This window comes from Leucoraja erinacea, chromosome 24 (genome assembly GCF_028641065.1).
Source record: "Leucoraja erinacea ecotype New England chromosome 24, Leri_hhj_1, whole genome shotgun sequence".
NCBI classification, from domain to species: domain Eukaryota; kingdom Metazoa; phylum Chordata; class Chondrichthyes; order Rajiformes; family Rajidae; genus Leucoraja; species Leucoraja erinaceus.
Genome location: NC_073400.1, coordinates 25,001,244 through 25,024,356, shown reverse-complemented (window position 1 = coordinate 25,024,356; position 23,113 = coordinate 25,001,244). Strand labels below are relative to the sequence as shown.

Sequence of the window (23,113 nt, the reverse complement as noted above, 5' to 3'; positions counted from 1 at the left end):
CCCCCCCCCAAACTGCTGAAGAAGAGTTCCGACCCCAAACATCATCTGACCATTTCCTCCACAGATGTCGCTGAGTTCCTCCAGCACTTTGTGTTAGGCTCTAGATTCCAACATCTGCAGTTTCTCGTGTTTTCAAGCTAAAAGATCGAAGTCCCCATCAACCTCAAGGACAAGGGAAGGGGAACACAACTTGCTCTGAGTAGGCATAGCTATAAGGGACAGGGTACCTCAAGCATCCATGTGATGCTGAGAAAGAAACAACTGCCACAACTAGGTTTACAAGAATGATTCCAGGAATGAGTGGGTAAAGAGTTCATTCCAAGAGCTCTCCCAAGTTTGTCCTGATTCGAACTCGGAGATTTACGGTAATGGCCACTCGTCGGTACTCGGGGCTCTCGTAGACATTTTTCAACATGTTGAAAAATCTTCACGAGTCTTCCCGTGCTTACCTGCCGTTAGCGAGTCTTCCCGAGTACCTGCCCGTTAGCGTTATGAGCCGCAAAGAGACGTCCCCGCTACGTTCATTCTCCGTGCTTACCACGAGTTTGATTAAACTCGAGAGAGCTCTTGGAATTAACTTGTACCGTGGGTCAGGGCTTTTAGCATATGATGAGCATGTTGCTGGAGTTTATAATGAAAGGCATAGATAGAGTAGATGTGGAAAGGATGTTTCCACTGGTCGGAGAGTCTAGGACCAGAGGTCATAGCTGCAGAATTAAAGGGCTCTCTTTTAGAAAGGAGGTGGGGAGGAACTTCTTCAGACCGAGGGTAGTTAATCTGTGGAACTCATTGCCACGTAAGTACACATTTATAAACAGAGGGGTGTGGAGGCCATCGGTGGATATTTCTAAGGCAGAGAAAGACAAATTCTTGATTGGAACGGGTGTCAAGGGTTATGGAGAGAAGGCAGGAAAATGGGAACAGGAGGCAGAGATCAGCCTGACTGAATCGGAGTAGACTCGATGGGCCGAATGGCCTAGGACTACTATAACATGTGAACTTGGGAATTTAGCAGTTAGATTATTCATACTATAGAAAGACACAAAACCTCCATCCCTGTTCACCATCTACACAGCGGATTGCCAATATAACACCAACAGCTGCTTTTTGCAGAAATTTTCAGATGACACAGCTGTTGTCGGCCTCATCAAAGGAGGCAATGAGGAGGAGTATAGAGACACAATTAACAACTTTGTGGAGTGGAGTGCACACAATGACCTCCATCTCAACACCACAAAAACGAAGGAGATAGTTGTGGATTTCAGGAGGGGCAGGAGGAGGACTCAACCAACACCAATCACCATCAGGGGCACTGAGGTGGAGGTGGTCGCCAACCACAGGTACCTTGGTGTGCAGCTTGACAGTGAGCTGGACTGGAAGAGTCATATGGAGGCGGTGTACAGGAAGGGACAAAGTCGACTGTATTTTTTTTAAGGAGGCTAAGGTCATTCAACATCTGCCAACCCCTACTGTGCAGTGTCTACCATTCAGTGGTGGCCAGTGCTCTGTTTTTTGCTGTGGCCTGTTGGGGAGAAGGCGTCCGCATAGCGGACAAAAACAGACTAGACAAGCTGATCAGGAAGGCCGGCTCAGTGGTCGGGGCTGAGCAACTAACGGTCCAGCAGGTGGCAGAGGCCAGAACTCTGAACAAACTAGGTTCAATAATGACCAACCCCACTCACCCACTCCACGCCCTGAAGGTGATCAAGAGCAGCATCTTCAGTCAGAGACTGATTGCACCAATGTGCAAAACGGAGAGATATAGGAAGTCTTGTATACCAGCTGCTATAAGGTTTTATAATGCACAAAAATAATTTTGGATTTTTTTTAGTATTCATTCATTGTATTTTAACTTATTAAGTATGAGAAGCTATCTGAGGAAATGTGCGGTGTTATGTCTGTCTTGGAGCTGTTGTGGCACTGTAATTTCCTGTAAAGGATTATTAAAGGTTATTCAATTCAATTCAATTCAAAATGCTGAAGTAACTCAGCGGGCCAGGCAACATCTCACCAGGACACGGACGGGTGGCAGTGTGGGTCAGGGCCCTTCTTCAGACTGATTGCAATAAATGTTGACAAGGTTGCAAGATGTGCCAATGGGTAGACTATTATTGAGATCTTCATATCTTTTAGATTGCTTACAGTGCTGACACAGAGATTAACGTAAATTCCTGGCAGCAGCAGCAAAGATGTTGTCTAAAAACACTTTGTTACCATGGCAACTCTGCCATACATACATGTATCGTTTCTCAGAATGACTTCCATAATTTAAAAAGATGCAATAAACCTGGCATCTTGATCCAGCTTAGCACATGTGGTTTTTTTTTTACTTATATGGGCTTTTCTATAACACTATCTTTTGATCAGGCAGATTTTGAATGATAAATATTTTGCTTAAGTTCCATCTGTTTCGTATCCACCATATGTATAAAGCAGCAAACATCAAAGATGTACTGTGTGGAGCTGATGACTCCCACATGTAATTGGAGAAGTGCCGCCAATGAATAAAGCCAGGATGGTCCCAAGATAACGGGCTGAAGCACAATGGACACACACACTTAGGGAACTTCTGACCTTGTTAATAATTTATTTCAATGGGCGTGTCACAAACATAGTCAACGAAGAAACATCCCGACCTGAAACAAGGCCTGAAGAAAGATCCTGACCCGAAACGTCACCTATGCATGTTCTTCAGAGATGCTGCCTGGCCCGGCCCAGCCTGGCCCACTGGGTTACTGCAGGTCTTTGTGTCTCTTTTTGTAAACCAGCATCTGCAGATCCTTGTGTTTGCAGGGATGTAAGGGATGAGCTAACACCAGCATGTTTGCTCATCCCTTACTGCATGAGAAGTGGTGTCGAACCTCTGCAGCTCTTCTGGTGCTGGTTGGTTAAACTTTAGACTTTATAGAGATACAACATGGAAACAGGCCCTTTGGCCCACTGTGTCCGCTTCGACCAGCAATCACCCTGTACACTAGCAATCCTACACACTGGGGACAATTTACAATTTACATTAGCCAATTTACAGAAGCCAATTTACAATTTACAGAAGCCAATTAACCGACAAACCTGTACTTCTTTGGAGCGCGCGAGAAAACCGAAACACTCGGTGAAAACCCACGTGGTCACAGGGAAAACGTACCGGGTCTCTGGTGCTATAAGGGAGCAACTCTACTGCTGCGCCAGACGGTATGGAGTTTGTACGTTCTCCCCGTGACCTACGTGGGTTTTCTCCTGGATCTACGGTTCCCTCCTACATTCCAAAGACGGACATGTTTGTCGGCTAATTTGCTTGGTATATTTGTAAAATTTAAAATCACCAACCAGCGATCCTCACACACTTACATTATCCAACACACACTAGGGACAATTTTACACTCACACCAAGCCAATTAACCTACAAACCTGTAAGTCTTTGGAGTGTGAGAGGAAACCTGAGATCCTGGAGAAAACCCACGCAGGTCACGGGGAGAACATAAAACTCTGTATGGACAGCACCTGTGGTCAGTATTGAACCCGGGTCTCTGGCGCTGTAAGGCAGCAACTCTACTGCTGCGCCACTGTGCAAAATAAATGCTGGGATGCTGGGACATGAAGGAGTGTTGGAACATTTTGGCTGCTGTTTATGTGTTTCTCAACAACATAGAGCATGTGAGAAGAGAGTGAGAGAGAGAGATGAGAAATAGTTCTTACCCAGAACTTCACTAAGAAGAAAGCGTTCTGTGGTCCTTTCTCGAACAATTCCTTTAGCCCTCCCTTTTTCTCTGGGAATTTGTCGTAGATCTGACGGATGTCCACAGCCTCCAGGAGCGGGTCGTTGTAGGATGGGTTTGTCTGCCCAATGTGTACGAAGAGGTGTTTGTTATACTGCAAATAAAGAGATGCCTGGGTTAGGTTTCATTCCTTTGTACTGAGCCTCCAAAGATTATCTGACATCTGCCAAGTCATTGGGTGTTTTTAAAGCGGTTCTTGATTAGTCCGGGTGTCAAAACTTATGAGAAGGCTCGAGAATGGGGTTGAGAGGGAACGGTGATGGAATGGCAGGGTCGATGGGCTGAATGGCTCATTCTGCTCCTATGTCTTATGGGAAAATTAGATCAGCCATGATTGAATGGCGGAGAAGTCCCGATGGGCCAAATGGCCTGATTCAGCTCCTTTGTCTGATGGGAAAGATAGGCCAGCCATGGTCGAATGATGGAGCAGACCCGATGGGCAATGGCCAATTGATGCTCCTGTGTCTAACGAACTTATGAAACAAACAGAAACTGGAGCCTTTCCAACCCATGTGAGCCAAGCGAGAGGGAAAGATGATCTGAGGAGGTATCCTTACCGTCTCTGGGTCTCTCTGCACTTCCACAAAGGCAGAGTACTCCAGCAGCCTGAGTTTGGAGGAGGCAATGGTTCGGTCCTGCCACACTGGGATAGTGGCAGGAGGTGTGAGAGGGCCCAAGGGTTCGTAGCCTGCAGAAGAAACAAAGCAACAAGACAAGCCCCAAGGTTTGACTCAGTGGACCACGTTGGAAGAAAAGCCTTTGATTCAACAGGGTTAAACCTCCCCCAAGCACCCACCCAATAAAGTGCTGAAATATCAATAGGAAGTTGGATATCAAGTTGCAAGGAATCGGCCTGACTAGTAAGTACCTCAGCGCATGAGAGCCTTAAGGAAGACGGAGTAACAATCTGGTCAGACATAGTTATCTCGCTGTAGTCTTTGCTGCAACATTTAATGTAATAAAAAGGAATTGCCGGTTTAAGATTCCTGGGATGTCAGAACTTTCATATGAAGAAAGACTGGATAGACTTGGCTTATACTCGTTAGAATTTAGAAGATTGAGGGGAGATCTTATAGAAACTTGCAACATTCTTAAGGGGTTGGACAGGCTAGATGCAGGAAGATTGTTCCCGATGTTGGGGAAGTCCAGAACAAGGGGTCACAGTTTAAGGATAAGGGGGAAATCTTTTAGGAACGAGATGAGAAAAACATTTTTCCCACAGGGAGTGGTGAATCTCTGGAATTCTCTGCCACAGAAGGTAGTTGAGGCCAGTTCATTGGCTATATTTAAGATGGAGTTAGATGTGGCCCTTGTGGCTAAAGGGATCAGGGGGTATGGAGAGAAGACAGGTACAGGATACTGAGTTGGATGATCAGCCATGATCATATTGAATGGCGGTGCAGGCTCGAAGGGCCGAATGGCCTACTCCTGCACCTAATTTTTATGTTTTTATGTTTCTAAGATGCTGGTTTAAGCCAAAGATAGACACAAAATGTAGGTGTAACTCAGCGGGTCAGGCAGCATCTCTGGAGAAAATGGATATGTGACATTTTGGGTCGGGACCTTTCTTCAGACCCGACCTGAAACGTCATCTATCTTTTTCTCCAGAGACGCCAACCGACCCGCTGAGTTACTCCAGCGTTTTGATGCTGGTGATTGACTTTGACTACCACGGGGCATAAAACTCCAGCACGTCCTTCCATTTAATTCTATCCTGCTGCTCCCTATCTCATCTTCCTGTGTTATCCGTGCTGTATGTCTAAAATCTAAAGGATGAGCCACTTAGGATATGTGCTTCCAGTGCGGGCACAGCTATCAACAGCAATGTGCTTTCAATGGCTGATGATGCACTTACTTGTGATGGGTGGTGGTACTGGAGGCTGGATCGAATACGATGGCTGGGCGAAGGGCTTCACACTGCAACAGGAACAAGACATGATGCATGGTTAGTGTGCTCGGGCAGCGCTGGTGTTGAGCAGAGTGGGAATCACACCGCGGTCCTTCAACAAAATGGCCAAGGTGCTCCGTGCTCCAATCCAGCCTACACCTTGCTGAATGAAAGGCTGTTGTAGTGACACATTGCAGACCAGCGCTGCACACATTCAGGCAACCAGAACTCCCAGAAATAACTCTCAGGATTAACGAGTCAGTACATATCCACCTAAAGATGCTGGGGATAGACACTGGAGTGCTGGAGCGACTCAGCGGGTCAGGCAGCATCTCTGGAGAAAAAGGATGGGTGATGTTTCGAATCGGAACCCTTCTTCAGACTGACAGTAGAGAGGGGTGTGTTACTGGAGGTAGCAACAGACCAGAATAAATCATGGCCAGATGACCATGGAAGGGTGGTGCCCATAGTTTGATCTGTGCATTCGTTCATCATTAATGCTGAGCAACACTTGTTTGTCGACAAAAAATGCTACACGTATCAACAATTTTTTTCCATTGAAATATCCCCCCATAAAATCACCACGTTAACTTATTATTCAAATAATATACAATTAAACTCTAAAAAAATCAAAACATTTGAATACCTGGTTTTCAACTTTATAGAGTACTATAGAGTACAGAATACTATACTTGTTCACTGTACCGACCGTCACAAAGAATCACCTATCCTGAGAGTTTTCTCCCATACTCTACATATTTCGAGCCACTAAGCTAAACATAGAAACATAGAAAATAGGTGCAGGAGTAGGCCATTCGGCCCTTCGAGCCTACACCGCCATTCAATATGATCATGGCTGATCATCCAACTCAGTATCCTGTACCTGCCTTCTCTCCAACAACTTCTGGATTAAAAAGATCACCCGTGCCTTGCATAAGGAAGACCGTCAATATTCCAGGGTTCATAGTTTAGAGATAGAGCATGGAAACAGGTCCTTTGGCACATAGATCTCGTGTTCACACTAGTACTACATTATCCCATTCCCTACAAACTAAGGCGGCACGGTGGCGCAGAGGTAGAGTTGCTCCCTTGCAGTGCCAGAAAACCGGGTTCGATCCTGACTACGGGTGCTGTCTGTACGCAGTTTGTACGTTCTCCCCGTGACCTGCGTGCGCTTTCACCCGGGTGCTCAGGTTTCCTCCAAAGATGTACAGGTTTGTATGTTAAATGTGTAAGCAGGAACTGCTGGTGCTGGTTTAAACCGAAGATAAGACTCAAAAAGCTAGAGTAAGTCAGCGGACAGGCAGCATCTCTGGAGAGAAGGAATGGGTGATGTTTCGGGTCGAGACCCTTCTTCAGACTGATTAGGGATAAAGGAAACGAGAGAAAAGGCAGGTACGGGATACTGAGTTGGATGATCAGCCATGATCATATTAAATGGCGGTGCAGGCTCGAAGGGCCGAATGGCCTACTCCTGCACCTAATTTCTATGTTTCTATGAGAGATATAGACGATGATGCAGAGAGATAAAGAGCAATGAATGAAAGAACAATGAATGAAAGATGAAATGAAAAAAGTAACGATGATAAAGGAAACAGGCTTTGGGTGTTTGTAGGGTGAAAGCGAGAAGCTGGTGCGACTTGGGTGGGGGAGGGATAGAGAGAGAGAGGGAATGCGGGGGCTACCTGAAATGAGAGAAATCAATATTCATACCACTGGGCTGTAAGCTGCCCAAGCGAAATATGAGATGCTGTTCCTCCAATTTGCGTTTAGCCTCATTCTGAGGAGACCGAGGACAGAAAGGTCTGTGTGGGAATGGGAAGGAGAATGAAAGTGTCCAGCAACCGGGAGATCAGGTTGCTTCATGTGGGCTGAGCGAAGGTGTTCCCCGAAACGAACGCTCATTCTGCGTTTGGTCTCGCTGATGTATAAGAGTCCACATCTTGAACAACGGACCCAGTGGATGAGGTTGGAGGAGGTGCAAGTGAACCTCTGCCTAGCGAAAAAACTAAAACTCGTTACAAAGATCGGCATAATTGGTGTTGTGCTCACATTACTGATCTGCCACTCTACGACCTTGAACACAATGCCCCAGAACAGTGACGCCCTGCAAAACTGGTGCTACCACTCAGCAAAATGTTCCTCGTTTCCGATTGCAATTCATCCACGGAAAAAGATAGAAACAGGTTTGAAGAGGTGCACCCTCTAGCAATGTCACAAACTCTACAAGGTTAGAACAAAGCTCGCACTGAACAAATGCTTACATCTACCTCAGACCTTGTGAGTCCTATTGTCTTAAATCATAGAGTCATACAGTATATTTGCTAACATGTGTAAGAAAGAACTGCAGATGCTGGTTTAAATCGAAGGTTGACACAAAATGCTGGAGTAACTCAGCGGGACAGGCAGCATCTCTGGAGAGAAGGAATGGGTGACGTTTCGGGTTGACACTCTTCTTCAGACTGATGTCAGGGGAGTGGGCGGTACAGAGATAAAATGTTGTCGGAGACAGTAAGACTGGTCGGAGAACTGGGAAGGGGGAGGGGATGCAGTGAGAGGGAAAGCAAGGGCTACTTGAAATTAGAGAAGTCAATGTTCATACCGCTGGGGTGTAAGCTGCCCAAGCGAAATATGAGGTGCTGTTCCTCCAATTTGTGCTGGGCTTCACTCTGACAACGGAGGAGACCCAGGACAGAAAGGTCAGTGTGGGAATGGGAGGGGGAGTTAAAGTGTTGAACAACAGGTAAGTTTAAGCCCGCCGAGCCTGCGCTTTGTCTTGCAGATATACAGGAGTCCACAGCTGGAACATCAGATACAGTAGGTGAGGTTACATTACATTACCTTTGACCTCCGTACGACCAATTCAACCGTCAAATTTACGTTGAACATGTCAAAGCTAAGAGCAACACGATGAAAGCAAATGCAGGGAAACATCTGTAATTGAGTTCCATGTCATTGTAGCCCGGGGATATGGTTCTTGTGAAGCATCGTAACCACACATACCAGCAAGCAAGTCCATATCACACAGCACATTTGAAGTTACCACTGTGAAAGGTTTTGTGACCCACAGCGCCGCAAAGCTTCATGTGAAATGCATCTGGAAATCGCTCGATGATATTCCTCGTGCAATGAGGAGCGGCGCGGTGGCGCAGAGCCAAAGTTGCTGCCTTTTAGCACCAGAGGCTCGGGTTCGATCCTGACCACGGGTGCTGTCTGTACGGAGTTTGTACCTTCTCCCCCGTGACCGCGTAGGTTTTTGAGTTTGAGTGTAGTTTGTTGTCGCGTGAAGCTATTTCTGTTCTCCTCTCCCATGCTCTGGGAAACCAGCTATCACATCCTTGAAGGTCTCCGTTGACTTAATTAAGTCGGCACAGTGGTACAAGGGGCGGCATGTGGTGCAGCGGTAGAGTTGCCAGAGACCCGAGTTCAATCCTGACCACGGGTGCTGATTGTACGGTGTTTGGAATTTAGAAGGATGAGAGGGTATCCTATAGAAACGTATAACATTATAAAAGGACTGGGTTTGATTGTGATCATTTTGAGTGTGCCATTTTGATCTTGCATCAAATCGTTTTTTAGATAATTCTCTCAGGAAATAAATGATGCAAACATATTTCTGATGCAGGGAAAATTGTCCCAATGTTGGGGGTGTCCAGAACCAGGGGCCACAGTCCAGGAATAAAGGGGAGGCCATTTAAAAGTGAGATGAGAAAAAAACATTTTCACCCAGAGAGTTGTGAATTTGTGGAATTCTCTCCCACAGAAGGCAGTGGAGGCCAATTCACTGGATGAATTTAAAAGAGTTGGATAGAGCTCTAAGGGCTAGCGGAATCAAGGGATATGGGGAGAAGGCAGGCACAGGTTACTGATTGTGGATGATCAGCCACGATTACAATGAATGGTGCTGGCTCAAAGGGCCGAATGGCCTCCTCCTGCATCTATTTTCTATGTTTCGATGTTCTCCCCGTGACCACGAGGGTATCCTCCGGGTGCTCTGGTTTTCCCCCACACTCCAAAAACGTACAGATTAATAGGTTAATTGGCTTTGGTAAGAATTGTAAACTGTTCCTAGTGTGCGTAGGATAGTTACTGTACGGGGGGGGGGGATCACTGGTCGGTGTGGATACGGTGGGCCGAAGGGCCTGATTCCGTGCTGTACTTCTAAACTAAACTAAAACTAAAAATGTTAACTTCCTTCGGTGAACTTTGTAGCATAAAAAGTTTGCGAGGATTGAATGGTTCTTTTACCTAACGTTGAGGGAAGATTGGGGTGGGTGGTGGAGAGGAGGGAGGGGGGGGGTGGAATGAGGGAGGAACTATCGTTGCTATGTTATGGATACCGCTTGTCGTTCTGTGCATTCTCAAGCGGTTCAATAGTAAAGAAGGGAGTCATTGTTCCACATCTTGCAACAGCGGGTCTGTGCAATTAATTCCATACATCAAAGGCTTACCATTTGCAGTTTACATTCACCACAGAATTTTTTTGTCAGTTCCAGCAAGATGAAGAAGCGGCCTGATGGTGGCAGCGTGGGACCTGTTCTACTTCAATCCTAAAGTCCCTGGGCAGCACGGTGGCGCAGTGGTAGAGTTGCTGCCTTACAGCGCCAGACACCCGGGTTCAATCCCGACTATGGGTGCGGCCTGTACAGAGTTTGTACGTTCTCCCCATGACCTGCGTGTATTTTCTCCGAGATCTTCGGTTTCCTCCCACATTCCAAAGACGTACAGGTTTGTAGGTTAATTGGTTTGGTATCAATATAAATTGTCCCTAGAGTGTGTAGATAGTGTTAATGTGTGGGGGTCGGTGCGGACTCGGTGGGCCGAGGGGCCTGTTTCCGCGCTGTATCTCTAAACTAAACTAAACCTGGCAAAGTAGTGTGAAGGTAGACAAAAGTGCTGGAGAAACTCTGCGGGTGCAGCAGCATCTATGGAGCGAAGGAAACAGGCAACGTTTCGGGGCCGAAACCCTTCTTCAGACTGATGTAAGGTGGGGGGGGGCAGAAAGAAGAAAGGAAGAGGAGGAGCCAGAGGGCTGAGGGAGAGCTGAGAAGGGGAGGAGACAATAAGGGCTACCGGAAATTGGGGAAGTCAATGTTCATGCCTATTTCCTTCGCTCCATAGATGCTGCTGCACCCGCTGAGGAGGAGGAGGCCCAGGACAGATAGGTCGGATTCGGAATGGGCGGGGGAGTTGAAGTGCTGAGCCACCGGGAAATCAGGTTGGTTAATGCGGACCGAGCGGAGGTGTTGGGCGAAACGATCGCCAAGCCTTCGCTTGGTCTCACCGATGTAGATCAGCTGACATCTAGAGCAGCGGATGCAATAGGTGAGGTTGGAGGAGGTGCAGGTGAACCTCTGTCGCACCTGGAACGACTGCTTGGGTCCTTGAATGGAGTCGAGGGGGGGAGGTAAAGCGACAAGTGCAACACACCGAGTGTTGCAGCAACCCACACTTCACTCTCCCTCGACATCAGCAGAGACCCACACCAACCTGGCCACGCTCTCATCGCACTCCTGCCTTTGGGAAGAAGGTAGAGGAGCCTGTAACCTGTAACGTCAGAGACTGCTTCTTCTGGACAGATATTAAGCTATTAAACACTACAACCTCCAAATAAATACTGGACTACATAGACTTGGGTACATTGGTTTTGTCATTTTGCACTATTATTGTCTGTTGGTTTGTTTTTATTTACATATATACATTGTTACATTTATTGTTATATACATTTACAATATATACATTGTTTTTATTTACATATATATATATATATATATATATATATATATATGTTTTTATGTGTATATATGTACGTGTGTGTGTGTATAATGAAATTCTTACTTGCAGCAGCACAACAGAATATTTGAACATAGTACTCTGTAAACAATATAATAAACAAAAACAAAAAGTGTATACATATATATGTGTGTTGTGTGTGTATGTGTACATATATATGTACACACACATGCATTAACATATATACATATGTGTACAAGAAGGAACTGCAGATGCTGGAAAATCGAAGGTAGACAAAAATGCTGGAGAAACTAAGCTGGTGCAGCAGCATCTATGGAGCGAAGGAAATAGGCAACGTTTCGTCCCGAAACGTTGCCTATTTCCTTCGCTCCATAGATGCTGCTGCACCCGCTGAGTTTCTCCAGCATTTTTGTCTAACTATACATATGTGTATATTTGTGGGTATCTGTATTTTTTGTGTTTATTTTATTCCAGTGTACTATGTTCACATATTCCGTTGTGCTGCTGCGAGTAAGAATTTCATTACTCTGTCTGGGAAATAGGAAACAACGACCCTACAAACCTGCACGTCTTTGGAGTGGTGGATGAAACCCGGAGCACCCGGAGAAAACCCACGCAGTCACGGGGAGAACGTAGACTACGTAATGACCGCACCTGCGCACGGGTTCAGAGCGGACTCGGTGAGCCGAAGAGCCTGTTTCCACGCCGTAAGAATAACACCCGGCAACTCATTGGCAAATGAGTGTGACAGGGCCTCGATCACGCCATCAAAAACAGAAGATTGTACAGAAGTGTTCACTGCAAACGTTTCCACTGAAGAATCCCACTGGCAAAAGTGCCCCCAAGCCACATCTGAACACCGAGCGCCCTGTCAAATGTTGGTAATCTGAGAAAGGGTCAGCATTTCAAACACTGCAGCTGAGTGCACCAGACAAGGAACGAGCTCCTCCCCGGCACAATGAGTGAAAACAGCTTTCATATCATTTCCATCACAGGGCCTTCTTCCAACAACCCGCGGCACTTTCCTTCCAGAAGAAGAAGAAGAAGAAGAAACAAAAATACAGGGATAAAGTTTTCACTTGCCAAGAACTCTGCGATGAGTTCCTTTCCGCCTCTTTGGCCCAACCACCCCAATGTCAGTGCCAGCCTCCGTGAATCTGCCTCTCATTCCAACAGCCAGTTTATCTCTCCTGTTCATTTATTCTACCTTCATGATCATAGAGTGATACAGTGTGAAAACAGGCCCTTCGGCCCAACTTGCCCACACCGGCCAACACGTCCCAGCTGCACTTGTCCCACCTGCCCGCGTTTGGTCCATATCCCTCGAAACCTGTCCTATCCATGTACCTATCCAACTGTTTAGTCCCTGCCTCTTCTACCTCCTTGTTCCATTCAGCCACCACCCTTTGTGTGAAAATGTTACCCACTCAGATTCCCATTAAATCTTTTCCCCTTCACCTTGAACATATGCCCTCTGGTCCACGGTTCGCCGACTCTGGGCATGAGACTCTGAGCATCTAAATAACACAATACTCTAAATGCGGCCTCACCAACGTCTTGGACAGCTGCAACATGACCTCCCAACTTCTATACTCAATACTAGTCTAATGATTAGGCTCTCTCCCGAACCAAGCAGACAGATGTACTTCTGATTTCTTCAAAGGATTTCTTTGAAGTCGGAATAAAAACGCACACCTCCAGATTCAGGGACAGTTTCTTTGCAGCTGTTATCAGGCAACTGAACCATCCTACCAACAACCACAGAGCGGTCATGAGCTACTATCTACCTCACTGGAGACCCTCGGACTATCTTTAATTGAACTTTACTGCACTTTATCTTGCACCAAACATTATTCCCTTTATCATGTACCTGTATACAGCGGATGGCTCCATTGTAAACATGTAGTCTTTCTGCTGACTGGTTAGCACTCTGTACAGACGGCACCCGTAGTCGGGATTTACTCTTGTCTGTATGGAGTTTACTGTTCTCCCCGTGACCACATGGGCTATCTCCGAGATCTTCCATTTCCTCCCACACTCCAGACAAACAGGTTAGTATGTTAATTGGCTTTGCATAAGTGTAAATTGTCCCTAGTATTTGCAGAATAGTGTTAATGTGCGGGGATTGTTGGTCGGTGTGGGCTCGGTGGGCCGAAGGGCCTGTTTCTGTGCTATATCTCAAATCCAAACTAAACTAAGCTGAGAAACAAAGCTGCTATTGGTAAAATTAACAGAGAATTGCAGCAGACCACAAACCCATACATGAGACCATACAGAGGGTATTAGATGCACCACATGCACATTGGAACCCGCCTAGAAATGAAACAGTTGACCATCACCAGTTCTTAACCAGAAACAGGCTTTGATACTTCCTCATCAGAGCTAGGATTGTGAGCAGATAATTGCAGTTTCACAGTTGAAGGATTTAAGTGAGATTGGATTAATGGCGAGGCAGAATAAATGCTAGAAAAGTGTTTCCAGATATGCAAAGCCTTGGAGTTATCCCAAGCTTGGCTGTAAACCTGGGACAGCTACAGCAGAACGTAGATAGAGTCATAGAATGATACAGTGTGGAAACAGACCCTTCGGCCCAACTTGCCCACACTGGCTAACATATCCCAGCTACACCAGTCCCACTTGCCTGCGTTTGGTCGATATCCCTCCTGCTTCACCTTAAACCTATGTCCTCTGGTCCTCAATTCCCCTACTCTGGGCTTGAGACTCTGTGCATCTACCCAATCCATTCCTATCATGATTTTATACACTTCTATAAGATCACCCCTCATCCTCCTGCGCTCCAAAGAATAGGTCCCAGCCTCTTCAACCTCTCCCTATAGCTCAGACCCTCGATCTTGCTCACTATAGGATCTTTGATCGCCAGAGCCACCACACATGACGACGAGGGACAGCGCCCCCATGTGGTCCTGGACTTTCTTACCACTGTAAATAAAACATATCACCTGAGTTCACCCCTATAGCAAGTGCCGTCAAATATAACCTCAGGCAAATACTAATCCCAGGCAAAGGTCATCTAAGACCATAGACATTCAACGTAACAGACGCCATCTATCTACCCAACCAATGTACACCTTCCACTATGGACATTGAACTGCTCAAGATCTATTGAACCCAGTGCCTGTAGTAGTCTGGAGTAGTCTAACGCTGGAAGCTCTCCAACACATCTGTGCCCTGTTTAAACACATTTTCCTGGATGAATTCTCACAGCATGTTCACTTTATTACAGCGAGGACAGTGATAGCAGGTTTTCAGGAGAGCCCCAGCAGAAATGTAACCACTACATGTTCAGATGGTTAACATGTGCTGATGATGTGAGCTCACCATTTAGCTGGGAACCAATCTTGAGGTAACAAAAGAGGTGGAAATGAATAAAAGAGTGCTACGCTAATCGGAAATAAAGCAGAGCAAGGCACATTCCTTCTGCCCATTTCCGTGATAAACACATCTTGTAATCATATTCACTGAAGTGAACGTATATAGACGCCAAAAAACAAAAAAGCCAGAACGCACGCCTCACACTGCCCCGGCAAGGCCAGCAGCATAATCCAGGATGAGACGCAACCTGGTCAATCCCTCTCACATCAGGCAAGAGGTACAGGAGTGTGAAAACGCACACCGCCAGATTCAGGGACAGTTTCTTCCCAGCTGTTATCAGGCACTGAACCATTCTACCATCAACTCGAGAGTGGTCCTGAACTACTGTCTACCTCATTGGAGACCCTCAGATCATGTTTAATTGGACTTTATCTTGCACTGAACATTATACCCTTTATCCTGCTTCTGTACACTGTGGATGGCTCCATTGTAATCCTGTATAGTGTTTCCGCTGACTGGTTAGCACGCAACAAAAAGCTTTTCACTGTATGTCTAAGAAAGAACTGCAGATGCTGGAAAAATCGAAGGTAGACAAAAATGCTGGAGAAACTCAGCGGGTGAGGCAGCATCTATGGAGCGAAGGAAATAGGCGACGTTTCTGGTCCAGACCCTTCTTCAGACTGATGACCTTCTTCACATTGTATGTCGGTAGACGTGACAATAAACTAAACTAAACTCAGTGCCAATGGATATTTGAAAGCTTCATGCCAAATCTCCATTAAATAGAGACCCAGCCTACTCAGCCTCTCCCTAGAGCTCAGACCCTCTGGTCCTGGCAACATCCTCAGACCCAGGGGCAACATCCTCGTAAATCTCTAAACCCTTTCGAGCTTGACAATATCTTTCCTTATAACATGGTGCCCAGAACAGATTGAAATTGTCTCTCTGTGTGCTGGTCCCAGAAGCAGATCTGCCATCATCCATTGCAATCGCTTCACTCTTTAAACCGCTACTCCAACAGAGGCATTTCTTACTCTAATGCCCCTGTCTCACTTAGGAAACCTGAACGGAAAGCTCTGCGGTGCACGGAGGTTGCAGGTGGTTGCCGGAGGTTGCAGGTAGTGGAAGCAGGTAGGGAGACTGACAGAAACCTCCGGGAACATCCGGGAACCGCACGGAAACCTTGGGTGGGGCACAAAGTCTCCAGAGGTTTCCGTTCAGGTCTCCTAAGTGGGACAGCCCCTTAAGTGGGACAGGGGCATAACTATGCTGCATCTGTACACGGTGGTTGGCTCAATGCATCGTGTATAATCTTTCCGCTGACTGGATAGTATGCAATAGAAGTCTTTCACAGTACCTCGGTACACATGACAATAAACTAAACAAAATTAAACTGGATTGAATGAAAGATGCAGCATAGAGAGAGGACATTCGGCCCACTGATCACAATAGTTCTACGATATCCAACTACACACCAGTGGCAATTCATAGAGGCTAATTGACCGGCACACATGCGTGTTTTGGGGATTAACCTGCAGCCACTGCTTGGGGTGCTCGGCGGGCTGGATGATTATGGGGGACAAAATCCGCCTGCGGGCCAGATGATTTTGGGTTATGGTCCAAATTCGGCCCGGGGCTGTAGGTTGCCGATCCTTGGTGTAGGGAATCAATAAGAAAACGTGCCCATTGTACGTTTCCTTCCTCTCCCCTTCTCCAGCTCTCTTCTTCCCACCCCCTCCCCCCCTACAATCAGTCTGAAGAATCTTGACCAAAACGTCACCCGTCCATGTTCTCCAGAGATGCTGCCTGACCTGCTGAGTTGCTCCAGGACTTTGTGTCCTTGCCCGCTGCATGCTTGGTTAGTTTCTAGCATTCGATGGGACACTCAACACGAGACTAAAGGGCCTGTCCCACTTGGGCGTCATTTGCGCGTAATTTACGCGACGTCAATTACGCGTCACGACACACGCCCAAGTGGGACAGGCCCTTAAGTTTGGTCGTCCCGAAAGTAAGGGGGGTGGGATAGGTAGAGGAGGTTCGCAGAGAGAAGTGAAGGTCAAGGGGAAAGAAAGAAAGATGGGATGCGGTGGCGGGCAGTGGGGAGAAATCCTACATTAAGCGTAGGGGCCATCTGCTCAAATGAGAAGACTGGTCGGAACCTCTGAACAGAGGCCTGGTCAGAAACCCATTTTCTGACCAGACTGAGGAAGAGAGTGCTTGTTATCAAAATTGCGAGAGGGACTCTCAGGGGAAGAGAAACATAGAAAATTGGTGCAGGAGTAGGCCATTCGGCCCTTCGAGCCTGCACCGCCATGCAATATGATCGTGGCTGATCATCAAAAATCAGCACCCCGTTCCCACTTTCTCCCCGTATCCCTTGATTCCGTTAGCCCTAAGAGCTAAATCTAATGGGCCTGTCCCACTTGGCAATTTTTTACGTAACTGCCGGTGACTGTCATAGTCAGAGCAGGTCACCAAAAAGCCGGTGACAACCTACGGCAACAGCTAGATCAAGCTGCGCTCATTGCCGTCAAACCCACCGTTGCCGAAAATTTTTGCAACATGTTGAAAATTTAGCGGCGACCAGAAAGAACGCTACGACTTTTTGCTCGACTGAGGAGACGACTCCCAGCGACCACCGGCAAACATGTGGCGACAAACTAATCGCCTGTAGTTGCCTATGGACAGGCCCATAACTCTCTCTTGAAAACATCCTTGAAAACATCCAGTGAATAGGCCTCCACTGCCTTCTGTGGCAGAGAATTCCACAGATTCACAAGTCTCTGGGTGGAAATGTTTTTCCTCATCTCAGTCCTAAATGGACGGAGGGCCGAGAAGAAAACCGAGAGACATTGACGGAAGGATTGGGTGCGTGGGGTTGATCATTGAGGTAGGTAGGGGGCTTGGAGTAGAAGACATCACTCGGGAACTGAGATCATAGATCTGAAAGGGGAACGAGATACTTTTGGCAGATGAATGTTGGAACAAAATGAAGCATATTAATAACAGAACGGACCACATCAATACTGGCACGAAACGTTTAAAATTGCTAATAGTTTCCCCAGGCTGAGGAGACATCTGGTACGAAAAAAAATCACAGGCTTTGGCAATGAGAAAAGCAGAACAAATAGCCAAATGCTCTCAGTCAGAATGTGACCTGTATGCATCAGCAGATATTACACTGCATCATAGGCTCATAAGTTGTAGGTGCAGAATTAGGCCATTCGGCCCATCAAGTCTACTCCCCCATTCAATCATGGCTGATCTATCTTTCCCGCTCAACCCCATTCTCCTGCCTTCTCCACATAACCCCTGACACTTGTGCGCATCAAGAATCTATCAATCCCTCCCATAGAAATATTCATTGACGGCCTCCACAGCCTTCTGTGGCATTGAATTCCACATTGGATCAAAATACAATATATATCATTTTTCATGCAAATCTTCACGAGGGAAGATGCCAGCTGACAGAACACATTAATTTTAAAACTACGGACATTCCAGTCATAGTCTCAGAGTCACACCGCATGGAAAAAGACCCTTCGGCCCAACTCATCCATGCCAGCCCAAATGCTCCGTCTGAGATAGACCCAGTCACAAGAATGAAATGCAGGTGTAGGAAGAACTGCAGATGCTGGTTTACACTGAAGTTAGACACAAAAAGCTGGCGTAACTCAGCGGGACAGGCAGCATCTCTGGAGAGAAGGACGAGCTGACGTTTCAGACTGCCAGAAGAAGGGTCTGATTTGATGTGCCACCTATTCCTTTTCTCCAGAGATGCTGCCTGACCCGCTGAGTCACTTCAATAAAATGCAGGTGCTCCTCACAGATGAGACCCACCATAGAAGTAGAAACATAGAACTGCAGATGCTGCTCAATACACAAAAGGACTTAAGTGCTGGAGTAACTCAGCAAGTCAGGCGACACCTTTGGGGAACAAGGATTGGTGACGTTTCGGGATGCCTGAAGAAGGATCTTGCCCTGAAAAAGTCACCTATCCATGTTCTCCAGAGATGCTGACTGACCCGCTGAGTTACTCCAGCACTTTGTGTCCTTTCCAATTGAGGAAGGTTTGCTCTTCCTCCACTAAACATTAAATTCAATGCAAGACCTCAGAGCGTACGTTCATAAGTTCTAGGAGCAGAATTAGGCCATTCGGCCCATCGAGTCTACGCTGCCATTCAGTCACGGCTGATCTATCTTTCCCTCTCAGCCCCATTCTACGATACAATACAACTTTATTTATCCCAGGAGGAAAATGGATCTGCCAAGTCATAAAAACACACAAATTCTCCTGCCTTCGCCCCATGACCCCTGACTCCATGAGGAGAGTTGAGCAGGAACAGTCTGCAACTTCCCGACTACAGTTACCTCTCCCGCTCAGCGTGACTGCAAAGAGAGAGGGGGAGGGGGGAGGAGGTCAGACCTGGAGGACAAGGGGGTTGAGCGCGCAGCACAGGGTACAAACACAGGAATCGATAGACACCAGCGGCCTTTATAATGCAGCCCCGGGGCCAGCTCGACCTCCCATCTTCCTCACCTGCGGCCCTCAGTGGGTGTGCTGCTCCATGGGTCTCTGGGCCTCCATCCACACCCTGCCAGCTCTGGGATGTTGCTGGCACCAGATATATAGAGAGAAAAATACAGAGCGAGAAAGACAATTGACCCAAAATAAACCATCGGTATCATTTCAACAACACCACTTAAAACCACCTTTCATTCCCCCCCCCCTCCCCCTCCCCCCCTCCCCCCCCCCCCCCCCCCCCCCCCCCCCCCCCCCCCCCCCCCCCCCCCCCCCCCCTCCCCCTGCCTCCCACTCGCCATCACTGGCCATCCCCTGCATGGAGTGCGTCATGAGTATTTAGAGCATCACAACAAAGCTGAATGATGTGACCACAACCAGAGGACTGCCATCTATCTACCTCTTTGGTGACCCTCGGGCTACCCTCGATCGGACTTGGCTGGCTCTACCTTGCACCAAATGTTATTCCCTTTGTCATGTATCTGTACACTGTGAATGGCCCGACTGTACTCATGTGTAACGGTCTTTCCGCTGACTGGTTAGCGCGCGGCAAAAAAGCCTTTCACCGTCCCTCGGTGCAAGTGGCAGTTAACTAAACCGAACTGAACTGAAAGCTTCTCGTTTTAAATAACAAGATCAACAACTGGTCACCCTCGAAACAGAATACACGGAGAACAAAGTTTGGTACAGTTTGGTAAAAATGGTCAGCGATAACCAGCAATCCGTTATCGTTAACTTCCAAATCCTGCCAACACCCAACATGTGAAGTCCGCCATGATCTCCACAAACCAAGCGGCGGAAAGATTTAACCCTGTAATTCCTGTACACCGGAGCAGAGAATGAAATTCCCTGCGTGCGGCAAAGCTGATAAGATCTATGTTTGAGATCAACCCAGCGGTACCTTCCAGCGGATTTCACTGTTGTTAACAAGACTTCACAACAGCGAGGCCAAACGCAAATTGGAGAAACAGCGCCTCATATTTCGCTTGGGCAACTTGCAACCCAGCGGTATCAGTATTGAGTTCTCTGACCTCAAGTATTTCTTGCATCCCCTCTCTCTCCATCCCACCCCAACCCTAGTCGTTGTACTAGTTTCACTGTTGGTACTTCTTCGTTATGGCCTCCTCTGCAGCCAACAATGGACCATTGTGCGCTCTTTGGCCTGATTTGTTCTGTACCTTTTCTTACCTCTAGTTTCCCTCTCCCCATAGTCTGAAGAAGGATTTCATCCTGAAACGTAACCTATTCCGTTTCTCCAGAGATGCTGCCTGATTCCCTGTATATTGATTTCTCTTCAAGTAACCCTTGCATCCCCCCCACTCCCCACCCCTCCCCCCACCCGAGTCGTTGTACTAGTTGCATTGCCCGCATAACTCATTTTCACCTAGCCCACTGCTAACAATGGTCGGTTTCCTTTACTATTGTTACACGTTTTGGCATATCCTTAATTCCTTTCCTCTCTCTATCACCGTCCGTATCTCTCGTTTCCGTTTCCCCGACTCTCAGTCTGAAGAAAGGTCTCGACCCGAAACGTCACCTATTCCTTTTCTCCAGAGATGCTGCCTGACCCGCTGAGTTACTCCAGCATTTTGTGTCTCTCTTCACAACCAGAGGACTTGTTAATGGGGGTAAAAAAGGAACCATTCAATCCCCCATGAAATGGGGAGGGGGATGGATGGAGAATGGGGGAGGGGTGGGGTCACCTTTAATTCAGATCAATGGATCACACTTGGACCAAAGCCAGATGAATAATGTTATTGGTGACAGAACTGTAAATTGCGAAGATACCTGACAGATACTTACTCTTGAGAGGACCCAGGCTGACCAGGAAGCGGACCAGGCCAAAACTGCAACGACAAAAACAAAACACAATAAAGATCTTTGGATTATTAAACCAAGAGGTACAATCTGTTCATCATCAGGTTTGATCCCCTTCAGATTCCAGTATTGTACAGAATCTGCAGGAAGGAACTTCGGATGCTGTTTTAAATCGAAGGTGGACACAAAATGCTGGAGTAACTCAGCGGGTCAGTCAGCGTCTCTGGAGAACATGGACAGGTGACGTTTCAAGGCTAGATCCTTCTTCAGATGTCCAGAAATGTCACCAATCCAGTTTCCCCAAAGGTGTTGCCTGACTTGCTGAGTTACCCCAGCACTTTGTGTCCTTTTGTGTATTGAGCAGTTCTATTTTTCTACTTTTTCGGTTGGGCTCATCTGTGAGGAGCACCTGCATTTTATTGAAGTAATTCAGCGGGACAGGCAGCATCTCTGGAGAAGGAATGGGCGACGCTTCGGATCTGAAGAAGGGTCTCGACCCGAAACGTCACCTAGTCCTTCTCTCCAGAGATGCTGCCCGTCCCGCTGAGTTACTCCAGCATTTTGTGTCTATCCAGTGCTGTACAAGTTCTGCAACATCAGGTAATTGATTAGTGCGGGTGTCAGAAGATTGGGGTTAGGAGGGAGAGATAGATTAGCCATGATTAAATGGCGTAGTGGACCTGATGGGCCGAATGCCCGAATTCTGGCCTAATCCTATCACATATGACCGTATGATAATTTAGTCATAAGATGTGCACACCAAGGACGGTGGGTGTATGGAACAAGCTGCCGAAGGCAGGCACTATCGCAACTGAGAAACAGTTAGAAAGGTGCATGGATAGGACAGGTTTAAAGGGATATTGGCCAAACGCAGGCAGGTGGGAGGCGTGTAGCTGGGACATGTTGACCGGTGTGGGAATGTTGGGCCTAAAGGCCTGTTTCCATGCTGTATGACACTATGACTATAAGATCATAAGACATAGATAATATTAGGCCATTCGGCCCATCGAATCTGCTCTGCCATTCAATCCTGGCTGATCTATCTTTCCCACTTAACCCCATTCTCCTGCCTTCTCCCTGTAACCTTTAACTCCCTGATTAATCAATAACCTATTAAACTCTGCTGTTAAAATACCCAATGGCACGGCCTCCACAGCCTTCTGTGACAATGAATTCCACCGATTCACCACCCTCTGGCTAAAGATGTTCCTCTCCTCATCTCCTTCCTGTAGGTATGTCCTTTTGTTCTGAAGTTGTGCCCTCTGCTCCTCAACTCTCCCATTACTGTAAACCAGGACTAGACAAGCTAGATGCAGGAAACATGTTCCCGGTGTTGGGGGAGTCCAGAACCAGAGGCCACAGTTTAAGAATAAGGGGTAGGCCATTTAGAACTGAGATGAGGAAAAACTTTTACACCCAGAGAGTTGAGAATTTGTGGAATTCTCTGGCTCAGGAGGCAGTGGAGGCCAATTCACTGGATGCATTCAAAAGAGAGTTAGATAGAGCTCTTGGGGCTAGAGGAGTCAAGGGATATGGGGAGAAGGCAGGAACAGGGTACTGATTGTGGATGATCAGCCATGATCACATTGAATGGCAGTGCTGGCTCGAGGGGCCAAATGGCCTACTCCTGCTCCTATTTTCTATGTTTCTATCCTCTCCACATTCTAGGCCTTTCACTTCCTTCCTCAGTCTGAAGAAGGGTTTCGGCCCGAAACGTTGCCTATTTCCTTCGCTCCATAGATGCTGCTGCACCCGCTGAGTTTCTCCAGCTTTTTTGTGTAACCTAGGCCTTTCACTGTTTGATAGGTTACAATGAAAATCCCTTCCCCCCACCCCCTCCCCCCACCTCGTCCTTCTAAACGCCAGCAAGTATAGGCCCAGAGCCATCAAAAGCTCCTCATATGTTAACCCATTCAGCCCCGGGATCATTCTTGTAAATCTCCTCTAGACCTTCTCCAACGCTAGCACATCCCTGCGGCCAAAATCTGTATGGTCTAACCTCTTTGGAAAGTAAATGATGACTTT

General features: G+C 47.1%; 2 protein-coding genes across 14 annotated transcripts in view; both read right to left on the bottom strand.

Annotated features, from left to right (window-relative positions):
* Positions 1-23,113, bottom strand: part of LOC129708828 (transcriptional enhancer factor TEF-5-like) — a 219,528-nt gene that overhangs the window by 4,890 nt on the left and 191,525 nt on the right. For 12 of the 13 annotated variants that reach the window (XM_055654836.1, XM_055654839.1, XM_055654835.1 and 9 more), the window contains 5 exons: positions 21,074-21,117; positions 19,289-19,363; positions 5,629-5,690; positions 4,331-4,461; positions 3,694-3,867 (listed from right to left, as the gene is read on the bottom strand). In XM_055654836.1, coding sequence (XP_055510811.1) covers positions 3,694-3,867; positions 4,331-4,461; positions 5,629-5,690; positions 19,289-19,363; positions 21,074-21,117 — 486 coding nt within the window. The remainder of the gene's footprint in view (positions 1-3,693; positions 3,868-4,330; positions 4,462-5,628; positions 5,691-19,288; positions 19,364-21,073; positions 21,118-23,113) is intronic. The other variant, XM_055654844.1, reaches the window with a different exon arrangement.
* The window catches only part of rpl10a (ribosomal protein L10a), a 216,781-nt gene that overhangs the window by 167,681 nt on the left and 25,987 nt on the right, over positions 1-23,113 (bottom strand). The window lies entirely within an intron of this gene.